The sequence below is a fragment of the Chiloscyllium plagiosum genome, unplaced genomic scaffold (assembly GCF_037043375.1).
Source record: "Chiloscyllium plagiosum isolate Xiang-an unplaced genomic scaffold, Cpla_swu_hap1 HiC_scaffold_7, whole genome shotgun sequence".
NCBI classification, from domain to species: domain Eukaryota; kingdom Metazoa; phylum Chordata; class Chondrichthyes; order Orectolobiformes; family Hemiscylliidae; genus Chiloscyllium; species Chiloscyllium plagiosum.
In genome coordinates this window covers 69660656-69684338 of record NW_028270145.1, presented here as the reverse complement: position 1 = coordinate 69684338, position 23683 = coordinate 69660656, and the positions used below count along the sequence as shown (strand labels likewise).

Sequence of the window (23683 nt, the reverse complement as noted above, 5' to 3'; positions counted from 1 at the left end):
TTTCAACATTTTACAGGACAGATGAGCAAATTGTCAATGTAATTTTAACGAACTGACTTCTTGGTCTTTGAAATTTCTACCCGCAGATGTCAATTACACTTCTTCACTTTGTCTAGTGGAAAGGTTATGTCCCATTAATAGAATACAATAACATCCTGATTGTATAAATTGCAAATCCAAAGATTTTCCCAATTTAGTAGCTTTATTGTTTTTCATATCCAGTGTCATCAGTGCTTTCTTAATTGGTAGTCTACTTAATAACAATGGTATTTCACTGGACATTACATTAAAGCTAGTTATAATGAATGACTACTCTTTTCAAGGATTTTATTATGTCATCATCTTCATATCTGGTGAAACTTTCAAAATCCTTAACCGTGTCCTAATGTTTATTACTTAAGAGCCTAGTTACGATTTAAGCCAATCCAAACACTGTAAACATTTGTTCATTGTCTAATATGGCACAACTGAAAGTCTTCCTGAAGAAGGGCATTCCTGAACAGGGGCTTATGCCCAAAACGTCGATTCTCCTGTTCCCTGGATGCTGCCTGACCTGCTGCGCTTTTCCAGCAACACATTTTCAGCTCACAACTGAAAGTCTCCACCACCAAAACATTCAACATTGTGCTGAAACTTCTTGTGGCCAATACAAGCCCTCCTCTTTATCCGAATCTCCATATTTTTCCTCCGAATCTTCCATTTCATGTTTAGCCTTGAATATTCTATTATATCATTTGGGACAGTTGATGGCATAACAGTATATAGAACCACAATTGAAAACATCGATTGACTACATCCTGAGCATTGCTGGTGTTCATTTGCTTGTTGTAAATCCCAAGTATTCTGTGTTTCACAAGACTATCAATAGCATGTCTGTCCTTCCTTCTGATAGTTACATTTCTCCTTTCGTACTATTGCCAGAAACCTGCATCTGGATAGTCTCACTAATTTGTTAACATGGTGCCAATTGATTTTATGTTGTATCAGTTACCCCCTTGGCTTTACAAATGCCACTGGAAAGGAATGCCTTCTTAGGAATTTTATTAACGCTTTGACATTTGTTTCATTAGTGTTTATTTACCTGCAAAGTTAATTCCTGTCAAAAACAGAAGTATGTCAATACTTGAGATATATGCACAACCCAATAAGTTAAATGCCAACTCAGATCAGATAATTTCCAAATAAACTTTCTTCATACATGCATACAATCTACTCAATTCCATTAAGCACACTTCCATGGTATTATCCTCATTCTTTCTAAATTTGGAAAATCTTACCATGCTTCATAGTCAGTCAATAAATTTTATTTTCGATAAAGTTTACCATTATTTTAAACCTCCACCTGTGTTCAAATCATGAGATTCCAGTTCAGAAAAAAGTTGCATCTTATCCTGATTTCTACTCTCCTATCCCAACACAAAATAAGGTTCTTTTGCTATTCAAAGGTATGGAACCCTTGATCTTTTTTGTTTCTTACACAGGTTATACTGTTTGGGGAGGCCAGACGTTGTGTCACAAAGGGTAATCCTTGAATCCCAATGATTTGACCTGGATACACTAAATCCTGGCCCTCCCAAATTTGCCGATGACACCATAAAATAGTACATTCAGCCAAATCCTTTACTATTACACAGTTATTTCTGAGGGGAAGTTATGGATACCTTTTGCCAGATGATTATTCCTTTTCCCTCTTTACTCTGTATTCCCCATCCTCAGCTAAGAATATTTACTTCTACTCCAAGGTTGAAATCTCTGGTATAGCCATTCCTGTTGCTACCTTCGTTCCCATCTAAACATCTTGTCATCTCACAGTCACTGCATCCGGAATCCTCTGCCATTTTGTATTGTTTCTCATTTCCCTACATTATCTTCAAAGTCATCTTTCCCATGTGGCTTTAATTAGCATAGGAAATTACAAAATATTTAGAGCACATAAATAGGTCATCTGTCCCAAAAGAATTATGCCAAACAGATTCAGAAAGTCTCCTCCCATTCCACTTGATCTAACCCCATCACCATATCCTTCAACTTCTTTCCATATCATGTTCTCAACCTGCTTCAATGCCTTTCATCTCATCTAGGCTGTGATAGTTGGTAAGAGTGCAATAAATTTAATGTATTTGGTTAAAATAAGAAACACATTTTTAAATGCATCCCAGAGTCCTTTCTAGTTTTGTAAGTTTTGAGTATGAAAAAAAAACAAAAATAAGATTTAATTCTGGGAAATTAGATCAAAAGAACTGAAGTAATCAAAGCATACAATTGGAAAAATGGAAACAACTGGAACTTAATTTTTAAAAACAGGAGAATTAAGAGCGTAAAATAACTGTGTTACATCAGAAAAGTCACTCCTGAATTTTCTGTCCTGCATAGGCTCCCAGTCCAGTAATACCTAGATTTCAAAATTCTCATTCTGAAGAAGAGTATTATGTTCTGAAGAGTCATATCAGACTTAAACATTAACTCTGTTTCTCTCTTCAGATGCTGCCAGACCTGCTGAGATTCTTTAGCATTTTTTCTTTTTATTTCAGATTTTCAGCATCTGCTGTATTTTGCTTTAATTCCCTACCTCCTTTTCTTTCAGGTATGCCCAACTTGAAGAAGTTCTGCTCTTCTCACCAACAAGATTTCTGTTTTATTTTTTTGGCTTGTTCACCTTCAGTCCTCACAAACTCCTGCCTAGTGTTTGATAAAGTTTTGCCAAACTCATTTTCACAGCCTTATCTACTTTCTCAGTGACTGTCTCTGGCTCCACCTTAACCCACACAAATTCTAATTAAAGTTTCATTCTACATGTTTAAAATCCATCCAGGATTACAAGTATCTCAGTGACATACAGCACTAATCTGACAATTGTTCCAACTGCATCCTGAATATCATGTCCCACCACATTGACACTGTCAACCTCTCTTTTCCTCAGCCATTTCCACAATCTTAAAGCTCACCAGTTCCCAGTTCCAGTTGATTCTTCATCTCATTTGATGATTAAGAAATTTTTTCTCTTCCTTTCAGGTGTTAAGGAACACAGCTCCAAAGTTCAGGTACTGATGCTTTGCTGCATTATTCTCTTCTCCCCTTCCCTCTCAATCCATTCCTTGTTCTAATTCGCTTCTTGTTGCATTTTCACTGTCCCATCTGGCATTCTCCTGTCTGATGCTGAACAATCTGTGATCAGAAAAGGACTTTGCTCGATCTGTTTATGGTCTCAGCTTAATCAATTTCGGGCACAACATAGCATCAAACGTTTGTTCTATTACCTTTGCCTCCATGCCCAACTCTTTGGATAGGAATCCTCTTCCTAATCCTCAGATCTTTTCATGTGTCTCCAGTATTCCTTCACTATCTAGATTATTGCCTCTGGCCTTTTACCTGCACTTGATTTCTTCATTGAGACCAGGTTCTGAAGAAGATTCACATTGGACTCAAAATGTTAACTCAGTTTCATTATTTTCACTTAGATGCTGCCAGATATGCTTCTTTTCTCTAGAATCTATCCTTATTATTTTAAAATTTTGATCCTTGTTTTCACATCTTTCCAATACCTTGCCCCGTTACTCCATCTCAGACTTTGTTCAAAACTATTTATATAAATGAATTGGATGTAAACAGAGGAGGTATATAGTTAGTAAGTTTGCAGATGACACCAAAATTGGAGGTGTAGTGGAGAGTGAAGAAGGTTACCTCAAATTATAATGGGATCTTGATCAGATGGGCCAATGGGCTGAGGAGTGGCAGATGGAGTTTAATTTAGATAAACGCAAGGTACTGCATTTTGGGAAGGCAAATCAAACAGGTCTTATACACTGAATGGTAAGGTCCTGGGGAGTGTTGCTGAACAAAGAGACCTTGGAGTGCAGGTTCATATTTCCTTGAAAGTGGAGTTTCAGGTAGATAGGATAGTGAAGAAAGCATTTGGAATGCTTTCCTTCATTGGACAGAGCATTGAATATAGGAGTTGGGAGGTCATGTTGCGGCTGTACAGGACATTGGTTAGGCCACTGTTGGAATATTGTGTGCAATTCTGGTCTCCATCCTATTGGAAGGATGTTGTGAAACTTGAAAGGGTTCAGAAAAGATTTACAAGGATGTTGCCAGGGTTGGAAGATTTGAGCTATAGGGAGAGACTGAATCGGGTGGGACTATTTTTCCTGGAGCGTCGGAGGCTGAGGGGTGACCTCACAGAGGTTTATAAAACCATGAGGGGCATGGATAGGATAAATACACAAGGTCTTTTCCCTGGGGTGGGGGAGTCCAGAACGAGAGGGCATAGGCTTTGGTGAGAGGGGAAACATTTAAAAGGGACCTAAGGGGCAACCTTTTCACAAAGAAGGTGGTGCATGTGTGGAATGAACTGCCAGAAGAAGTGGTGGAGGCTACTACAATTGCAACATTTAAAAGGATGGTATATGAATAGGAAGGGTTTAGCAGGACATGGGCAAAGCACTGGTAAACGGGACTAGATTAGGTTAAGATATCTGGTTGGCATTGACAAGTTGGACTGGAAGGGTCTGTTTCTGTGCTGTACACCTCTATGACACTATAACCTTTTTACATCTCTGTGCTTTTCAAATTCTAGCTTCTATGCATTTCTGATTTGCACTGCTTCAATTCTGTACCTTCAGTTGTCTAAAAAAAGCCTCTGTTTACATATGATAGCAGAGCAAAAGTCCAGGTGTATAACAGGAAGTGGAAAAATGATCAGAAACAGTTGTAGAAAAGGATTTGGTTTGGAAGAACATGATGCTTAAATTGTCTGGTCCTCATGGCTAGCATCAAAGAATACAGTAGAGGTTCTGACCTTAGATACAAATTATTTCTGAGGCTAAGAAGGGACAGCATGGAGCAGTAAAATAAGAGAGAAAAAAAATGATGTAGTTACAGGTTCCAACCAATGTTCACACAGCAAGATCGCACAAAGATATAAATAACCTAATCAGCAGTTCTAATGGCTTTGTCTGAGGCATAACATTGCGACAGAATTCACAACTTTTAAAAAGACGATGACTTACCATTTGCACAGGAAATGGATTTAGTAAGGATTTAGTAAGGAAAGTGGGACCATATACATACTTTCAATGGAGAGCTGGTACTGGCCAATGAACCAGAAAGCCTCATTCTATACTGTGAAATAGCAACTCATACTAGAATATACGGCCAAAATAATTGTATACGGTATGCCATAAAAATTATTTAAAAGAAAGGTTAGATTTTTCAGTTTGGGGTTAAGAATTACTGTTTGCTTTTGACAGTTGCCCACAAAGAGTAATTTCTTCAGCCAGAATATGACGAATCTGTGGAAATCATTGCTGCAGAGGCTGTGGAGACCAAGTCACTGAGTGTATTTAAGATATAAAATGTATGTTCTTGACTAGTGAGAGAATCAAATGTTACAGGGAGAAGGCAGGAGAATGGATTCAGAAACATATCAGCCATGACTGAATGAAGGAGCAGACTCGATGGACCAAATTGCCTAACTCTGTTCCCATATGTTATCGTCTTATTTGTAGTTTTTGAGCAGAGAATTGCTGTCATCAGATGTCTCATCCAGCTAACTGGCTTCTACTGGAGATCTGTGGCAGGTCCAAGCAGAAAAACAGCAAGGCTCTTCAATCAATGAGACTGTACAATCGTCAATGAAGAATGGACAGCCTAATTGGAAGTATAAGCCATGATTTATAAATTAGAGTTGAAATGTATACACAGAACAAAAGGATTGGGAAAGTTTAGTGATAGTAATGAAGTCTGCCAGGTGGCCCTCATAGAATACGAGTTCCCCAACTGGGGCTGTTAATCTGGTCTAACCAGGAAGCCCTAGCTGACAGCTAAGAATAGAAGTGTCTGACATCTTGTTCACATGGTGAGCTGGCTCTGAGGGAGCTGGATCAGTGTCAAGGATCCTCCATGTGTAAATAACGGGTGACTTGGTGATGGGATACTGGCCTCTATGGAGTTATTTCAGAAATAAAGTTGTGATTAAGGGAGAAAGATAGTATATCAGACACCTTTACACTGATTTTAATGATATTATGGTACTGTTTTAATACAGCATGTGGAACAGGTAAGTAACAGACTGCAACATCCAGATTTTCATCTTCAATTGCACACGCAGATTTCACAAGTTTAGGTTCAATTAATTCTGTAACTATGAGCGCTGCTAGAAGAAATGGAAATGACAAACTCAAATTTAACATAGTTGAAGAGTGTGGTGCTGGAAAAGCACAGCTGGACAGACAGCATCCCAGAAGCATGAAAGTTGACGTTTCGGGAATAAGGCCTTTCTGTTGAAAGAGTTCATGCCCGAAACGTCGACTCTCCTGCTTCTTGGATGCTGCCTGTCCGGCTGTGCTTTTCCAGCACTACACTCTTCGACGCTGATCTCCAGCATCTGCAGTTCTCACTTTCTTCAAATGTAACATATACACACTCTTAAATATATTAAGAATAATTCATTGTCCTGAATTTAATAGCCTACCAGATCGTTCAGACAAAAACATTAGGTTGTTCAGCAAACTATTGGAAGTTGCAATGGGGCCTTCAAGAGATCCAAAAATGCAAAGGTTTGATTAGCTAAACTGCTAATCGCAAGATTAGCTACTTATGTTGTGCCACTTATGCTTTGTATGAAAGAAAAGAATAGGCTTAAACTCAACGGCTAAGACTGTAGTGTTCAGTAGACAATAGGATAAATTTGCTTACTCACCACATGGGTGATAGAGTGGATTTTGTGCCCTGTTGTGAAACTTGTAGTGGTTTCACTGATTTGGGAAGGTTCTATAACAGATGCTAGATTGCTATTCATGCAGTAAAGAGAAATTTCCTCCAGTGCCCCTTGTGAGGTCTCCAATTATGTTCAGCTGACAGAAACTACATTTTACAACATTATTTATTTAAAAAAGGTACTGTGACTATTAAGTGTAATACATGTCTAATTCTGTTTTTAGCTTTTTAGTCTCTCACAAAATAAGTATCTAATTGCTTTTACCTTATTGTGCCGTAAACAGCGTTTAAGAAGCTCAACTGCCATATCAAATTTTCCAGACTGAATGTAAACATCAGCTAGAAGCAACCAACTCTTTTCCAATTCTTCTGCATCAGTGGCATTCCAGTTTAATTTTGCAATGCGTTTTAGCTGATTTCTTGCACGAGGTGTCTGCTTTAAAATCATATATGCTGTTGCCATTCCGAACAGTGCAGGAATGTGGTCTTTCTGTATTAAATCAAGAATAGTTATACAAAATTATTAATTAATACACTGTCATTCTCCTACAGATGCATTACAAATAACTTTTTTGCTCAATTGCATAAGATTGAACAGAGTTTAGATTAATTAAGTGGAGCAAGAGTAGGACATTCGGCTATTCAAGTTTACTTATCCTTTCAATAAGATCAAGGCTGATCTGGCTGAGGTCTGAAGTCCATTTTTCTGTATACCTCCTAGAAACTTTGACTCCCTTGTCTATCAAAAAACCTATGTGTCTTGAATAAATTTAACATCACAGCCTCCAGTGTTTTCTGGGAAAAGAGAATTCCACAGACTAACAACCCTCAGAGGAGAAAAGTCCCACTGCCATCCTGAAAAGGATACATCTTACTTTTAAACTATGTCTCAAATGTTTCATATCCTGAGGATCAACCATTTCAAATCCTCTCAGCATCTTGTATATTTCAACACGGTCCCTTATCATTCTGCTAAATCCCTAAATAACAACCTATTCATCTTTCTTCATAAAATAAAGGTTTTCTCTCACTCTACTGATTGAGCCATCCCTGACTACTTTCAAAGCAATTATAACTTTTAATTCTAATAAATTAACTAAAAACTGTATGCAGTACTCCAGAGATGGTCTCAGCAAGACCCTGCACTGTTGCAACAAATTCCTCTACTTATATGTTTGATTACCTTCGCAAGAAATGCTTATATTGCATTTGACTTGTGAATCCCTTGCTGGACCAGTATACTAACTTCTTGTGATTTATAAACCAAGAAACCAAGATCCACCTGAATCACTGAGTTCTGCAATCTCTGTCTAAATAATGTATCTAAATAATTAACTGTTTCTCTAATCTTCTGGTCAAACTGGAAAAGATCACATTTTCCTATATTCCATCTACCAAATTTTTGCTCATTCACCTACTCTATCTTTAACCTTCTGCAGACTCTTTACTTCACCCTGTGAACTTACTTTTCAACCTATCTTGGTGTCATCAAGAAATATAACTGGCATTCATTTGGTTTCTATATCCAAGCCATTGATATAGATTGCAAATTCTTGAGGGTTAATCACTGATCCCTGTGGCATATTCTATTTAGAGCATGTCAACAGGAAGAAGACCCATTTATATGTACTCTCTGCTTCCTATCAGCAGATTAATCGTTTATCTATGTTAATGTGTAAACCCAAATACTCCCATCTTATACAGATGCTTTAATTTTACAATGTTTTCATTTGCTCAACATGTGTTTCAGGATTTGCTTCCCAGGACATTTGATGAGGATTTCAGAGGATCTACAAATTTAGGGTAGATGGATTGAGGCCTTTCAAGTGAATATTGTTAAGCTCTTTAAGAAATGCATTAAACAAATAACATGCACAGATTCAGAGAAGGAGGATCCAACTGAACCAAAGTCCTTCACATTATGAGAAAATGACAGTGTGGACAAATCTATGAGGTGGTCTTCCAAAAATCTTTTTGCAAGGTTCAAAGTAGATGGTATTATTTTAGCTTAAACTTTTAAGGAAAAAATGTTAATCATGAAAATCTATAAAAGGAAAGTCTGAAACACATAATAATGGGCAGAAACACGGGGACTGGAAAAAAATAGTTAGTCCCTGAGCCTACTCCATATTCAAGACTAGGGGCAGTCTATTAAACATAATTCCACATACCTGTTTAGAGTGTAGGTTTGCTCGCTGAGATGTAGGGTTGATATCCAGACGTTTCATTACCTGGCTGAGTAACATTATCAGAGGTGACCTCCAAGTGAGGCGAAGATGTTGTCTCCTGCTTTCTATTTATATGTCCTGGATGGGGTTCCTGGTGTTTGTGGTGATGTCATTTCCTGTTTGTTTTCTGAGGGGCTGATAGATGGTATCAAGATCTATGTGTTAGTTTATGGCGTTGTGGTTGGAGTGCCTGGCCTCTAGGAATTCTCTGGCATGTCTTTGCTTAGCCTGTCCCAGGATAGATGTGTTGTCCAGTCGAAATGGTGGTTTTTTTCATCCGTGTGTAGGGCTACGAGGGAGAGAGGGTTGTGTCTTTTTGTGGCTAGCTGGTGTTCGTGTATCCTGGTGGCTAACTGTCTTCCTGTTTGTCCTACGTAGTGTTTGTGGCAGTCCTTGCATAGAATTTTGTAGATGACGTTGGTTTTGTCCATGGGTTGTACTGGGTCTTTTAAGTTTGTTAGTTTTTGTTTGAGAGTGTTGGTGGGTTTGTGTGCTACTAGGATTCCAAGGGGTCTTAGTAGTCTGGCTGTCATTTCTGAAACTTCTTTGATGTATGGTAAGGTGGTTAGGGTTTCTGGCTGTGTTTGGTCTGCTTGTTGTGATTTGTTCTTGAGGAATCTGCGGACTGTATTTTTTGAGTATCCATTCTTCTCGAATACGTTGTATAGGTGGTTCTCCTCTGTTTTCCGAAGTTCGTCTGTGCTGCAGTGTGTGGTGACTCATTGGAATAGTGTTCTGATACAGCTTCGTTTGTGTGTGTTGGGATGGTTCCTGGTGTAGTTAAGTATTTGGTCAGTGTTTATCGGTTTTCTGTATACGCAGGTTTGTAGTTCTCCGTTGTCCTTTCTTTCGACTGTGATGTCCAGGAATGCGAGTTTGTTGTCGGTTTCTTCCTCCTTGGTGAACTTTATGCCTGTGAGGTAGTTGTTGATGATGTTAAATGTCTCTTCTATCTTGTTTCGTTTTGTGATGACAAAGGTGTTATCTACGTAGCAGTCCCAGATTTTTGGTTTGATGGTTGGTGGGGCTGTTTGTTCTAGTCTTTGCATTACCGCTTCTGCTATGAATCCTGATAGCGGAGATCCCATGGGTGTGCCGTTGGTTTGTTTGTAGATTATGTTGTTGAAGGTGAAGTGGGTGATGAGGCACAGGTCCACTAGCTTTATGATGTTTTCGTTGGTATTTCAGTCTTGCGTGTAGTTCTTTGGCCAGTCTGTAATTTGGTGTTCTGGGTAGTGAGACTATGGGTCTGAGGGGGGGCTCCTGGTTTATGGATTTTTGGTAGTCCGTAGAATCTTGGGGTGTTGGTCCCGTCTGGTTTCATTTTCTGGAATTCCGTCTTGTTTAATTGTCCGGAATTGTGTAATTTTCTCAGGAGATATGTAATTTTGTTTCCGAGTTGTGGGGTCAGGTCTAGCGCCACCTGTTGGTAGGTGTTGGTGTCTGCGAGTAGTTACCGAGACGCTGACAAGAAGGATTTCCTAGCGGCATTACAAACCACATTGAAGGACAACAAACTCACGGAAGAAACACAACAAACGATCAGACAGAGAGTTGCACCTACTCTGAGCCGAAAGAGGGAAGGAAACAAACTGAGCACACAAGAAAAGAAAGCTCTGGAAAACCTCAAAAAAGACAAAAACATTGTTATATTACCTACAGACAAAGGTCGGCTCACAGTCATCCTGAACAGAACGGACTACATAGCGAAAGCCAATGCACTACTCGCAGACACCAACACCTACCAACAGGTGGCGCTAGACCCGACCCCACAACTAGGAACCAAAATTACATATCTCCTAAGAAAATTACACAATTCCGGACAATTAAACAAGACGGAATTCCAGAAAATGAAACCAGACGGGACCAACACCCCACGATTCTACGGACTACCAAAAATCCATAAACCCCCCCTCAGACCCATGGTCTCACTACCCGGAACACCAACTTACAGACTGGCCAAAGAACTACACGCAAGACTGAAATACCTAGTATTTCAGTCACAGCACTCCATCCACTCCACCCAGGAATTCCTAAAAATCATCAAAAACACCAAAATAGAGGAAGACGAAACAATGATCTCATTCGACGTAACAGTACTGTTCGCCTCCATTAACATCGATCTGGCAAAGGAAACACTTACCACACTTTTAGAAGAGACCAACACACACACCCCAAACACCATCAATCACATTACCAACGAAAACATCATAAAGCTAGTGGACCTGTGCCTCACCACCCACTTCACCTTCAACAACATAATCTACAAACAAGCCAACGGCACACCCATGGGATCTCCGCTATCAGGATTCATAGCAGAAGCGGTAATGCAAAGACTAGAACAAACAGCCCCACCAACCATCAAACCAAAAATCTGGGTCCGCTACGTAGGTGACACCTTTGTCATCACAAAACGAAACAAGATAGAAGAGACATTTAACATAATCAACAACTACCTCACAGGCAAAAAGTTCACCATGGAGGAAGAAACCGACAACAAACTCGCATTCCTGGACGTCACAGTCGAAAGAAAGGACAACGGAGAACTACAAACCTGCGTATACAGAAAACCGATAAACACTGACCAAATACTTAACTACACCAGGAACCATCCCAACACACACAAACGAAGCTGTATCAGAACACTATTCCAATGAGTCACCACACACTGCAGCACAGACGAACTTCGGAAAACAGAGGAGAACCACCTATACAACGTATTCAAGAAGAACGGATACTCAAAAAATACAATCCGCAGATTCCTCAAGAACAAACCACGACAAGCAGACCAAACACAGCCAGAAACCCTAATCACCTTACCATACATCAAAGAAGTTTCAGAAATGACAGCCAGACTACTGAGACCCCTCGGAATCCTAGTAGCACACAAACCCACCAACACTCTCAAACAAAAACTAACAAACTTAAAAGACCCAGTACAACCCATGGACAAAACCAACGTCATCTACAAAATTCCATGCAGGACTGCCACAAACACTACGCAGGATAAACAGGAAGACAGTTAGCCACCAGGATACACGAACACCAGCTAGTCACATAAAGACACAACCTTCTCTCCCTCGTAGCCCTACACACGGATGAAAAAAACCACCATTTTGACTGGGATAACATATCTATCCTGGGACAGGCTAAGCAAAGACATGCCAGAAAATTCCTAGAGGCCTGGCACTCCAACCACAACGCCATAAACAAGCACATAGATCTAGATACCATCTATTAACCCCTCAGAAAACAAACAGGAAATGACATCACCACAAACCCCAAGAATCCCATCGAGGACAAACATATAAATAGAAAGCAGGAGACAACAGCTTCGCCTCACTTGGAGGTTGCCACTGATGATGTTACCTAGCCAGGTAATGAAACGTCTGGATATCAAACCTACAGCTCAGCGAGCAAACCTACACCCTAAACCTCAACCTGAGCTACAAACCTTCACAAACCTTCCACATACCTGTCCATTCCCACAAATGGTTTAAAAGCTTTGGCTAACAGAAAATGCATTAATTTAAAATGTAAAATTAAGAATTGCCATTTGCAGAACTTCAAAGTACTTCCACCCTCCATAATTACACATTCTACGATTTCACAGCTGCTAACAGGGGCCTATAAACACTATGCCTATCCCAGTATGGCATTAAATCCTTTTCTGTTCCTCAATTCTACCTATAAAGTACCTTCTGCCTGCTCTAATTATATCTCTTTTATGTTGGATGCGAGTTTATCCTTACATTTGCTATTAGAATTATGTCAGGCTAGAAGTCAGCAGTTGTATGTTGTATCAGGGCATGGTGTTTAGGTAAATGCAATCAAGCATTTGTATCAATGGCTTGGATTTTGAAACATAATACATGTTGCTCAGATATTCAATTGAAGAACTAGGAGAAACAGTGGAATTGGACCTTAACATTACAAGGTGAGTGATGTAAAGGCAGGATTCTTACCCTGAAATGGATCAGAAAGGAGCAGAGGCAGAATGGTTATCTGCCCACAAATGGCAGGTAGATGGCTAAAGTAATAAAAGAGGTAAATTAAGTACAATGGTCAAGGCTGGGCTGGAATTTTTCAGTCAAGCTACAGCACTCTTATAGCATACGTCTCCTTAACAACTCTATCAACTTGGGTGGCAACTTTGAGGCATCTATGGACATGGACCCGAAGTTCTCTCTTTTCCTCCAGACTGCCAAGAATCCTACCTTTAATCCTGTATTCTGCATTCAAATTCAACCTTCCAAAATGAATTACTTACACTTTTCCAGGTTGAACTCCACCCAGTTATCAGTTCAGTTATGCATTCTGTCAATGTCCCACAGCAACATACAACAGCCCTCCACAACTCCACCAACCTTCGTGTTCAGCAAACTTACTAACTCACCCTTCCACTTCCTCATTGATGCAGAACAACACTGGTCACTGAGTTCCAGGCTGAATACTTTCCATCTACTACCACCCTCTGTCTTCTATGGGACAGCCAATTCTGTATCCAGACAACCAGATTTCCCTGTATCGCAAGTCTCCTTACTTTCTGAATGAGCCTACCATGAGGAACCTTATCAAACGCCTTGCTGAAATCCACATACACGACATCCACTGCTCTATCTTCATCAATGTGTTTTGTCACATCCTCAAAGAATTCAATAAGGTTTGTGAGGCATGATCTGCCCCTCACAAAACCATACTGACTATCTCTAGGCAAACTATGGTTTTCCAAGTAATCATAAATCCTGTCTCTCAGAATTCTCTCCAATATGTCAATGCCCCTCTCAGTAGCGTTACGAAGGTGTAGAGGTGTACTGTACCTTTAAGAGTAGAAAGACTTAGCAAGCATACAGAGTGCTGGAGAATTTACAATGTAATATTTGCTCCAGCAGCTAGCAGTAACTGGGTTGCTATGAGACAAAAACAAATTCAAATTCGGCCAATTAGTTTAAATTATGCCCCAAGATACTAAACTCCAATCAAGTACAGATCTAGTATTTTGACAAGATTAAAACCTATAAAACAAACTGATGCTTTGGGGTATAAAACCAAAAACAATTGTACAGTTGGTGGAGAACTGCCAAGCCATCAACATATACGGACTGCGTGCAGAATAGCTCTTTTAAAGGTACATTTATCTATCAATGACCTGTGAAACAGAAACCCTAACAAGAAGAAAAGAAGATAGAGGAAGATACAAAGAGAAAATTTGTCAGCTGCTGGTTTTGAAATTTGAATATTTTGGTAAATCTTAATCAGGGTTTTTTTTATCAGACCAGTAATATAGAAGGGAAAGTAAAAGATAGGTTAGAGAAAGTTAGAGTTGGAATTAATTGTTAGTTAATTATTCCTGTTTGATTTTTAAAAAAAAAGTTTTAATTTTTACTTTAAATAGTGACTTTTGGGATAGTTCTTGGCCTCTCGAATTATGACAGGTAATTCTTGCTCGGTAGATATAAGATCGATGTTGATGTGGAAAAACAAAAATCAATGTGTAAACAACAGTGATATGAGAGCAATGAACAAATTAATTAAATATAATATGATAGTGATGGATGGATGAGTGATTTGGAAGTTGCTGGACATTAAGGTGATTAAGAACAAACATATCTATAGTAAGTACATTAAACTTGAGAAATCTTGGAACTAAGTTGAGGAGCTGGAGTTCAAGCTACAGACATTGCAATACATCAGACTGGGGAAAAGTTACCTGTCACTTTACTTCAGGAAGTGATCATATCCCTCAGATTAGATATTTTAAATTTGGTCTGTGATCAGGGACAAAGGAGTGTGTCTGCAGGTGAGGCAGATATAAGGATCCAAGGTGTAGCATTCAAGAAGCTTTGAACTCTGTAATTATACAACAGTTACAAGGCTCCTATAAGCTGTGTGGACAATGGCCAGCATTATGCGCTGAATGGGCTAATTGTGGCACAGAATTCCATTCAATTTGGAGTAGGGAACAGTATAATTAAGCGGTTAGTGACTGTTTTCTGCAACAAATAGTATGAGTTCCGAAGGCTGTGTTGCCGATTTGGTGCCTGGGTTTAGAACAACTCTTTGAGGATGGAGACATATTTGGACTGGAAGAGGAGGGATCCAATGCTGTCATCCATGGTGGTCCTATTAACATTGTTCGGACTAGAAATGAAGTTCTGCTGAAAGATTTTGAAGTTAGGAGTTAAATAAGAGAACAGAACTTCCAAGGTACTAATTCTGTATTACTGCTTAAGCCATGGGCAAACTGACATTGGGTAGTTATCATCAAAAAGATAGATACTTGACTCAAAGATTGATGTGAAAGGAATAGGTTCAATTCGTGGGATACTGACACCTGCACTGATGTAGAAGGGAGCTACCCTAGTAAGTCGACCCTCACTTGAACTGTGCTGGGACCAGAGTCCTGGTAAATTGAATAATTAGGGTTATGGAGAAGGTTTTAAGTTAACTGGAGTGTGAGAGGGTTCTGAAGAAGGATTTAGAGGACAGCTATTTAGTTAATGTGTGGCAGGAAGGAACAGAGTGTACAAATATTAAAAAAAAAGCAAATCAGAATGAAGGGGGAGAATGGTAAAGCAAAATTGATGACTTCAAGGATTTAGAGCGGAGCTGGCTGGAGTAGACTGGGAAAGGGTGTTATGGACCAGATAAAACTCCCTCAAAATATTCAGAAGACTGTTTAAACCCTAATGTTTTCTTATTTTAAAGACAATTGTAAGGTGTTGCATTCCAGATGCAATTTGATAAGTCAAACCATCAGATTTAAAGGAAAACACCCTTTATTCATTCACAACAGTTAAAATGCAACAAAACAACAAAGGGATTGGAATAACTTAACTCTATTGGAAAACTTAGCAGAATAATAGATACAGTAACTATTACTAATTAACTGTTCCAATATAGTAATATCTCATAAACACACCCTTGGAAAAAGACAAATTCAGACACAGATTGTCTCATTTGCAACTTCCGTAGCAGCAGAGAACCCGCAGTTTGTGGCTGGAATTGAGAGAGGGTAAAAATAGCTTCGACTTCAACCAACAGAAACTGCTAAAAGCTAAACTAAAGATCCTGGTTCTGCGGGAATTTGACTACACCCGTTCAGATTGTTTCTATTGTTCTAACTTTTTACGAAAAAACACCCAAGACTTCACAAGTTATTTATCTTCTCATAGACTGTTTGGCATCTCTGTCTTAAAACCACTCTTCAAAAAGAATCCAGGACCAAACACCTCTTAAAGCCACAGCATCCGCATAAGAGGTTTAGCAGAAAGATGCATGATGAACAATGGGAGAAAACAGATGCACAGCAAAGATGTGTACTAGTGAACAACACAGATTTTAGAAAGGGAATAAACCAATCTTGGTTAACCAGGGAATTTAAGGATAGTATCGTTGAAAGGGAAAAAAAAAATACACTGTACAAATATTTGTGGTAAATCAGAGGATTGGGAAAGTTTTAAAACCAACACAAGTTAAGCCAAAAAAAAAGAACAAAATCATTATAACGAAAGTTTACTTCCCTGTTAACATCTTTAATCAGATTGCTGAGCACTTACGATAGTCATGGAGAGGGATAGGAGCAGATGGTATGGAAAAGTATTTAATTGGAGGAGGGGAATTACAATGCTATTAGGCAGGAACTGGGCCATCTAAATTGGGAACAGATTTTCTCAGGGAAATGCACGACAGTAGTGTGGTGATTGTTTAGGGAGCACTTGCTGATAGTGCTGGACAGGTTTGTCTCACTGAGGCAAGGGAGGAATAGTAGTTTGAAAGAACATTGCGTGACAAAGGATGTGGAAAATCTAGTTGAGAGGAAGAAGGGAGCTTACTTATGGTTGAGGAGGCAAGGATAAAACAGGGCATTAGACGGTTACAGGGTAGCCAGGAAGGAGCTGAAGAATGGATTTAGGATAGCTGGAAGGGGCATGAGAAAGCTTTAGCAGGTAGGATTAAGGAAAACCCTAAAGCGTTATACTCTTATGTGAGAAACAAGATGATGAGAGTGAGGGTAGGGGGGATCAGGGATAGTGGAGGGAATTTGCAAATGGAGTTAGAGGAAATAAGAGATGTCCTTAATGAATACTTTGTTTCAGTATTCACAACTGAGGGGAACTTAATGTTTCTGAGGACAGCATAAAACAGACCGATATGCTCGAACAAGTTGATGTTAAGAAGGAGAATATGCTGAAAATTTTGAAAAACATAAGGATAGATAAGTCCCCTGGATCAGATGGGATATAGTCTTTGAGAGAAAGTGAGAGCTGCAGATGCTAGAGATCAGAGCTGAAACTGTGTTGCTGGAAAAGCGCAGCAGGTCAGGCAGCATCCAAGGATCAGGAGAATCGACGTTTCGGGCATAAGCCCTGCTTATGCCCAAAACGTCGATTCTCCTGTTCCTTGGATGCTGCCTGACCTGCTGCGCTTTTCTAGCAACACATTTTCAGCTCAGATGGGATATACAATAGGTTACTATAGGAAGCAAGGGAAGAGATTGCTGCACCTTTGGCAATGATCTTTGCATCATCACTGTCCACTGGAGTAGTGCCACATGATTGGAGGGTGGTAAATGAGATTCCCTTGTTCAAGAAAGGGATAATCCTGGGAATTACAGACAGTCTTATTTATGTGGTGGGTAAAGTATTGGAGAGAATTCTGAGAGACAGGATTTATGATTATTTGGAAAACCATAGCTTGATTAGAGATAGTCAGCATGGCTTTGTGAGGGGCAGGTCTTGCCTCACAAACCTTACTGAATTCTTTGAGAATGTGACAAAACACATTGATGAAGGTAGAGCAGTGGATGTCATGTACATGGATTTTAGCAAGGCGATTGATAAGGTTTCCCATTGTAGGCTCATTCTGAAAGTAAGGAGGCATGGGATACAGGGAAATTTGGCTATCTGGATATAGAATTGGTTGGCCCATATAAGACAGAGGGTGGTGGTAGATGGAAAGTATTCAGCCTGGAGCTCGGTGAGCTGTGGTATTCTACAGGGATCGGTTCTGGGACCTTTGCTCTTCATGATTTTTATAAATGACTTGGATGAGGAAGTGGAAGGGTGGGTGAGTAGTGTGGAGGGCTGTTGTAGGTTGCAATGGGACATTGACAGGATACAAACTGGGCTGATAAGTGGCAGATGGCGTTCAACCTGGAAAAGTGTGAATTGATTCACTTTGGAAGGTCAGCTCTGAATGCAAAATACAGGGTTAAAGGCAGGATTCTTGGAAGTATGGAGGAACAGACAGATCTTGGGGTCCATATCCATAGATCTCTCAAAGTTGTCACCCAAGCTGATAGAATTGTTAAGGGGGCTTATGGTGTTGGCTTTCATTAGCAGGGTGATTGAATTTAAGAGCCGTGAGGTTATGCTGCAGCTCTATAGAGCCCTGGTTCGAAAACACTTGGAATATTATGTTCGGTTCAGGTTGCCTCATTATAGGAAGGATGTGGAAGCTTTAGAGGGGGTGCATAGGAGATTTACCAGGGTGCTGACCGGACTGGAAGGAATGTCTTAAGAAGAAACGTTGAGGGAGCTAGGGCTTTTCTCATGGGAGCCAAGAAGGATGAGAGGCGACTTGACAGAAGTATACAAGATAATGAGGGGCACAGATAGAGTGGATAGCCAGAGACTCTTTCCCAAGGTAGAAATGGCTATCACAAGGGTGTAATTTTAAGATAATTGGAGGAAGGTTTAGGGGAGATTTCAGAGGTAGGTTCTTTACACAGAGAGTGGTAGGTGCATGGAATGCAGTAGTAGAGTCAGATACATTTGGGACATTTAAGCGACTCTTGGATAGGCACATGGAAGATAGAATCGGATGAAAGGTCAGTACAACATGGAGGGCTGAAGGGCATGTCCTGTGTTGTACTGTTCTATGTTCTATCCACAGCTGTTTTGTTCAGGCAAAAGCAAACAAACACCTCATACTTTCCTCCACTTAATGTCTTGATGTGTTCAATTCTAGCACTTTATTGCATGTTACAGTGTCAAAGATTATGTCACGCTAAGTTGCCGACTCATTTATGCTCCCAACACAAACAGGAAATCTGAGTCACTTAATGAGGATCCAGTCTCAGCTGTTTTTTAATTAAGCTGCTTCCTTCCTGGTATGCTTAAAAAAGAAAACCCTGCTTAAGGCTGACAACTACAGAATTTAAACTGAATTTTTCATTCAGATTTCAGTATGATGCCTAATACAAACTAAGTTAGTCTAAAGTACAAAGTTTTACAATGTAAAAGTTTAGACTTTCTTACCCAACAAACACACGCACTCAATCCTAGTCCTTACAACTTCAGTTCAAGTTGGAAAGGGGTATATGAGAGTCACAAAGCTACTTTTTCGGTTTTGACACCTAAAGCCACCCCAACCCCCACAACACAAGGCACAAAATCATCCATTTAACATTCTCTTCAATCTCTCAGGTCTCTCTTCAATCTTTTATAAGAAATGTTAAATTCCACACACAAAATGTGAACAATGCACAGAATGGACTTCCAATACAGTAATGGAAAGAAAATCTCTAAAATAATTTCAGAAACACATAAATTCAGTTTACTAAAATGCTTCTCCACTCTAATATCTTGAAATTTGTACAAGACTAACCTCAGCCGTTGCTATTTCTGTGAAGACATTGAGAGCTCGTTCCACATTTGCTTTATGCTTTGTTGCCATGAGGCAGCAGCTTTCCATTATGCGCAACTGGACGTGGCCTTGAATTGTTTGAGGTTTGAGTTCTTTCAATAGTTTTTCTGCTGTCATCACAGCCAACTGTTCTGACTCCTGCTTTTCAGTTGAGTTTCTATTGGCAACAAAAGCAACCAAAGTAAAACATCCAAAACTTTTTACTTCATTTTGATCAGTGTTTTTCGAGCACTAGTCTTTGCTACTGTAAAATTGTACTGTTTCACATTTAAGTAGAAGATCATTTATATGCATTTGCAACTGCATATGCAAAGCATCCAAACATTGTGAATATTGATAAATTACAATAACCAACTAGCAATCTACCAGTAGACAAACTACAAATAATTTGGCACTCTAAAACCTACAGAAAAACAATTACACAGGTTATAAATAAGCAAAATTATATTTTTTTCTCCCTCATAAGCCCAAACAAAACTGGGAAAGTTAATTTCACTGTTCGAGATTTTAGTCTTCAAACGGTCAAACATGATAAAGTCAATAGTTTGATGCAATAATTGATTATTATATTTAATTAAATTTAAACTAAAACATAAAAACAATGCTAAACTAAAACTGAATATGCAATTTGAAAGGAATCAACATTTATTCTTATTCCTATCAAAAATGTGCCACATCAAAGGTTACTACGTAAGGTAAGAGCACATGATCTGGGGGTAATTTAGCAGCATGGATAAAAGATTGATTGGGTAGTTAACAGTAATCAGAGAGGTGGAATAATTAGAACAGCCATATAAATGCTGTAACTACAAAAGTTGGTCTAAGGCTAAGAATTCTGCTGCAAATAACTCACCTCCTGACTTCTCAATGCCTATTCACCACCTAAAGGCATTGGTCAGGAATATGATAGAATAATTACCACTTGCCTAGATGGGTGCAGCTCCAACAACACTCAAAGCTCAACTCCATTCAGGATAAAGCAGCCCACCTGACTGGCACCCCATCCACCACTGGCAGTATTTGTGCCACATATAAAATGTCATACAGTAACTCACTAAGACTTCTCAGACAGTATCTTCCAAACCCCTGATCACCTAGAAGGGCAAGGAAAGATGTCTAAGTATCACTACCTGCAGTTTCCCTCTGAACCACATACCATGCTGACTTGGAACAATAACACCGTTGTCATTGGGTCAAAATTTAGACCTCGATCCCTAACTGGTGTGGGAGAAAGAGAGCACTGCAGATGCTGGAGATCAAAGTCAAAGAGTGTGGTGTTGGAAAAGCACAGCCGATCAGGCAGCACCCGAGGAGCAGGAGAATCAGGTGTGAGGAGCTTATGCTCGAAATGTTGATTCTCCTGCACTATTGGTGTACCTAACCCACATGGGCTGCAGTGGTTCAGGAAGTCAACTCACGACCACCTTCTCAAAGGAAATCAGGGATGGTTAATAAACCAACGATACCCACATCCCATGAATAAAAATGATTTTTTTTCAGGATGAAAAGTTGTAACAAATAGAGTGCCATGTATTAAATACTTGAAAGAACCAAATGCATACTGGCTAAGTTTGCTGATGATAGTCAAGTTGTCAAGAAGAGTTAGGGAGTCTGCAAAGGAATGCAGAGAGACTAAGAGAAAGGAAAAAATACAAACTGCAGATGGAGAATAATGCAGAAGGTGGAAACTTGTGCTCTTTGGTAGGAAGAATATAAATCAATAGACTATTTAACTAAAGAGAGATTGCTGAACATGGTGTTCCAGAGGGATCTACTTGACTTGGCACATGAATCTCAAAAAGATATTATGCAGATAATTAGAAAGTCAAATAAAATGTTGGTATTTATAGCAAAGGAAATGGAATATACAAGTAGGAATGTTTTATAGTGCAGGGCCTTGATGAGGCCAGGTCTGGAATATTGCAAACAGTTTTAGTCTCCTTATTTGAAGACCTGAATGCATTAGATGCAGTTCAGAGAAGGTTCAAATCATCCATTTCTAGGTTGAACAGCTTATCTTTTCAAAAAAAAAGGTTGAACAGGTTGGGTCTATACTCTCTGGAGTGTAGAAGAATGAAAAAGGATCTTCTTGAAACATGTAAGATTTGAACAGGGTGGATACTCAGAGAATGCTTCCTCCCATGGATGAGGCAAGTACTAGGAGACATAGTTTAAGAATAAAGACATTGCCTTTATAAGACAGAGCTTACAAAAATTATTGTCTCATCAGCTATTAGTATCTGTGGGGATTGGTTACCTAGTTGGCTGCATGGCAGGTTTGTAATGCAGAGTGACGCCAACAGCATGGGTTCAATTCCCGCACCAGCTGAAGTTAACATGAAGGACACTCCTTCTCAGCCTCTTCCCTTGCCTAAGGTGTGGTGACCCTCAGGTTAAATCATCACTAGTCCTTAAGTAGTATCTGTAATTCCCCAGAAAACAGGGGAAGCTGGGTCACTGAATTTATTCAAGACTGTGTTAGATAGATTTTTGATAGGTGAGGGAGTCAGGGATAAGGGAAGCATGCAACAAAGTGGTGTTCAGACCATAACTAGATCAGCCAAGGTCTGATTGAATGGTGAAGCAAGCTCAAAGTGCCATATGGCTTACTCTTTACACTCCTAAACATACAAGATAAATAATTGGTAATTTACTCTCACCGCATATCTCCATCCAAGTTCTCAAAGACTTCACCTCCTATGGTATCATTGTCAGGATTCATGCAGATCTCTATCATGTTATAAATTGCATTTTGCCCCCAATCACTGTCCTTGCGAGCCTTATTGAAGTGTCGAAGTGCATCATTTGGTTCTCCAGTGTACCTAGACACAATAGAACAATACAAATATTCCTTCTTAAGAAAGAACACTTGTTTCAAAAGTGATAGTGATTATTGTACCAACACCTGAGTTCTCTAAGGCAGAATGAGCAAATGGGCTAAGGAGGAGTCATCCATTCAACTCATTTACATCACCATAGCTCGTGGCTTTCAACACATAAGCTCTTTTGTTGAGGGAGAGAGACCAAAATCATGTGGAGCCATATGCAGTAGCAGTCGAAGCAGCTGCAGGGACAGCACACAAAAATGAACGGGATTTGTGCCACGCTCAATAGCATGGACTACAGAATGGAACTAATGGCACAGAGATACATCAACTAGATGCTTGTTGCACTGTAATTCATTCTCCACCCACAATACAGAGTTCCATCCAAAGACTAAGACAGTTACCAAAGAGTGGGAGGATACCACCCTTTACAGCATTCTGGTTAAGGGAGCAGCTCTACAGCAGGGCCCAGTGCCAGTGCTATTCCCGCACTGACGTCAGAGTAGTAACCTCTGGAGTTATCCCAAATAGCAGCTTAATGAAGCAGATGATCGCCAAGGGAATCTCAGATGCAAACAGACCTTCCCTCCCAGCGTCACCCCTCCCATTTATCTCTCCATGCCCTAGGCTCCCAGCTTCATTCCTGATAAAGGGTTTTTGTTCAAAACGCAACTCTCCTGCTGCTTGGATGCTGCCTGACCTGCTGTGCTTTTCCAGTACCACACTCGACAAGTACCACAGTCTGTCTCCCCTGAACCTGTAGTCACAAGGGGAGCACCTATACAAGCAGCAGGAAACAGAGACCAAATGTCTGTTAGAGCACTCAGTGGTCACTGGAGTTTCCCTTGTAAATGTGCACTTTTAAAACTTTTAGTAAAACCATAAAAGTTAACACATGATTCTCTTTGTCCGAGCATTCATCGCTTCAATGCAAAACTCAAAAGAAGAAAAAGTGATGAAGCAAAGCAATAGTCTTTGAACTGAGCCAAAGGGACCACCCGGATGGATGAGTACCATGCATTGGTGGTATCAGTGGATCTAATCAAATTTGTACTTCTAATTATGTTCTCTCACACACACAGATCAAAGTACATTATGGAGCATGCAGTCCTGTTGAGCGAGAATACTCAGGCGAAACATGGATAAACTGAGAGACCGAGTGCTGCTAAGGCTGTATAACAGTCTGGTCAGACCACAACAGGAATATTGTGAGTGGGTTTGGACCCCGTATCCAAGAAATGGTGCGCTGGCCTTGGAGGGGGT

The 23683-nt window shown here is 39.8% G+C and overlaps 1 protein-coding gene across 2 annotated transcripts in view; it reads right to left on the bottom strand.

The window, feature by feature from the left end:
* ttc21b (tetratricopeptide repeat domain 21B) overlaps nucleotides 1–23683 on the bottom strand; it is a 110852-nt gene that overhangs the window by 12100 nt on the left and 75069 nt on the right. For both annotated transcript variants that reach the window (XM_043693904.2, XM_087989109.1), the window contains 3 exons: nucleotides 22256–22417; nucleotides 19557–19752; nucleotides 6983–7207 (listed from right to left, as the gene is read on the bottom strand). In XM_043693904.2, the coding sequence (XP_043549839.1) occupies nucleotides 6983–7207; nucleotides 19557–19752; nucleotides 22256–22417 (583 nt within the window). The remainder of the gene's footprint in view (nucleotides 1–6982; nucleotides 7208–19556; nucleotides 19753–22255; nucleotides 22418–23683) is intronic.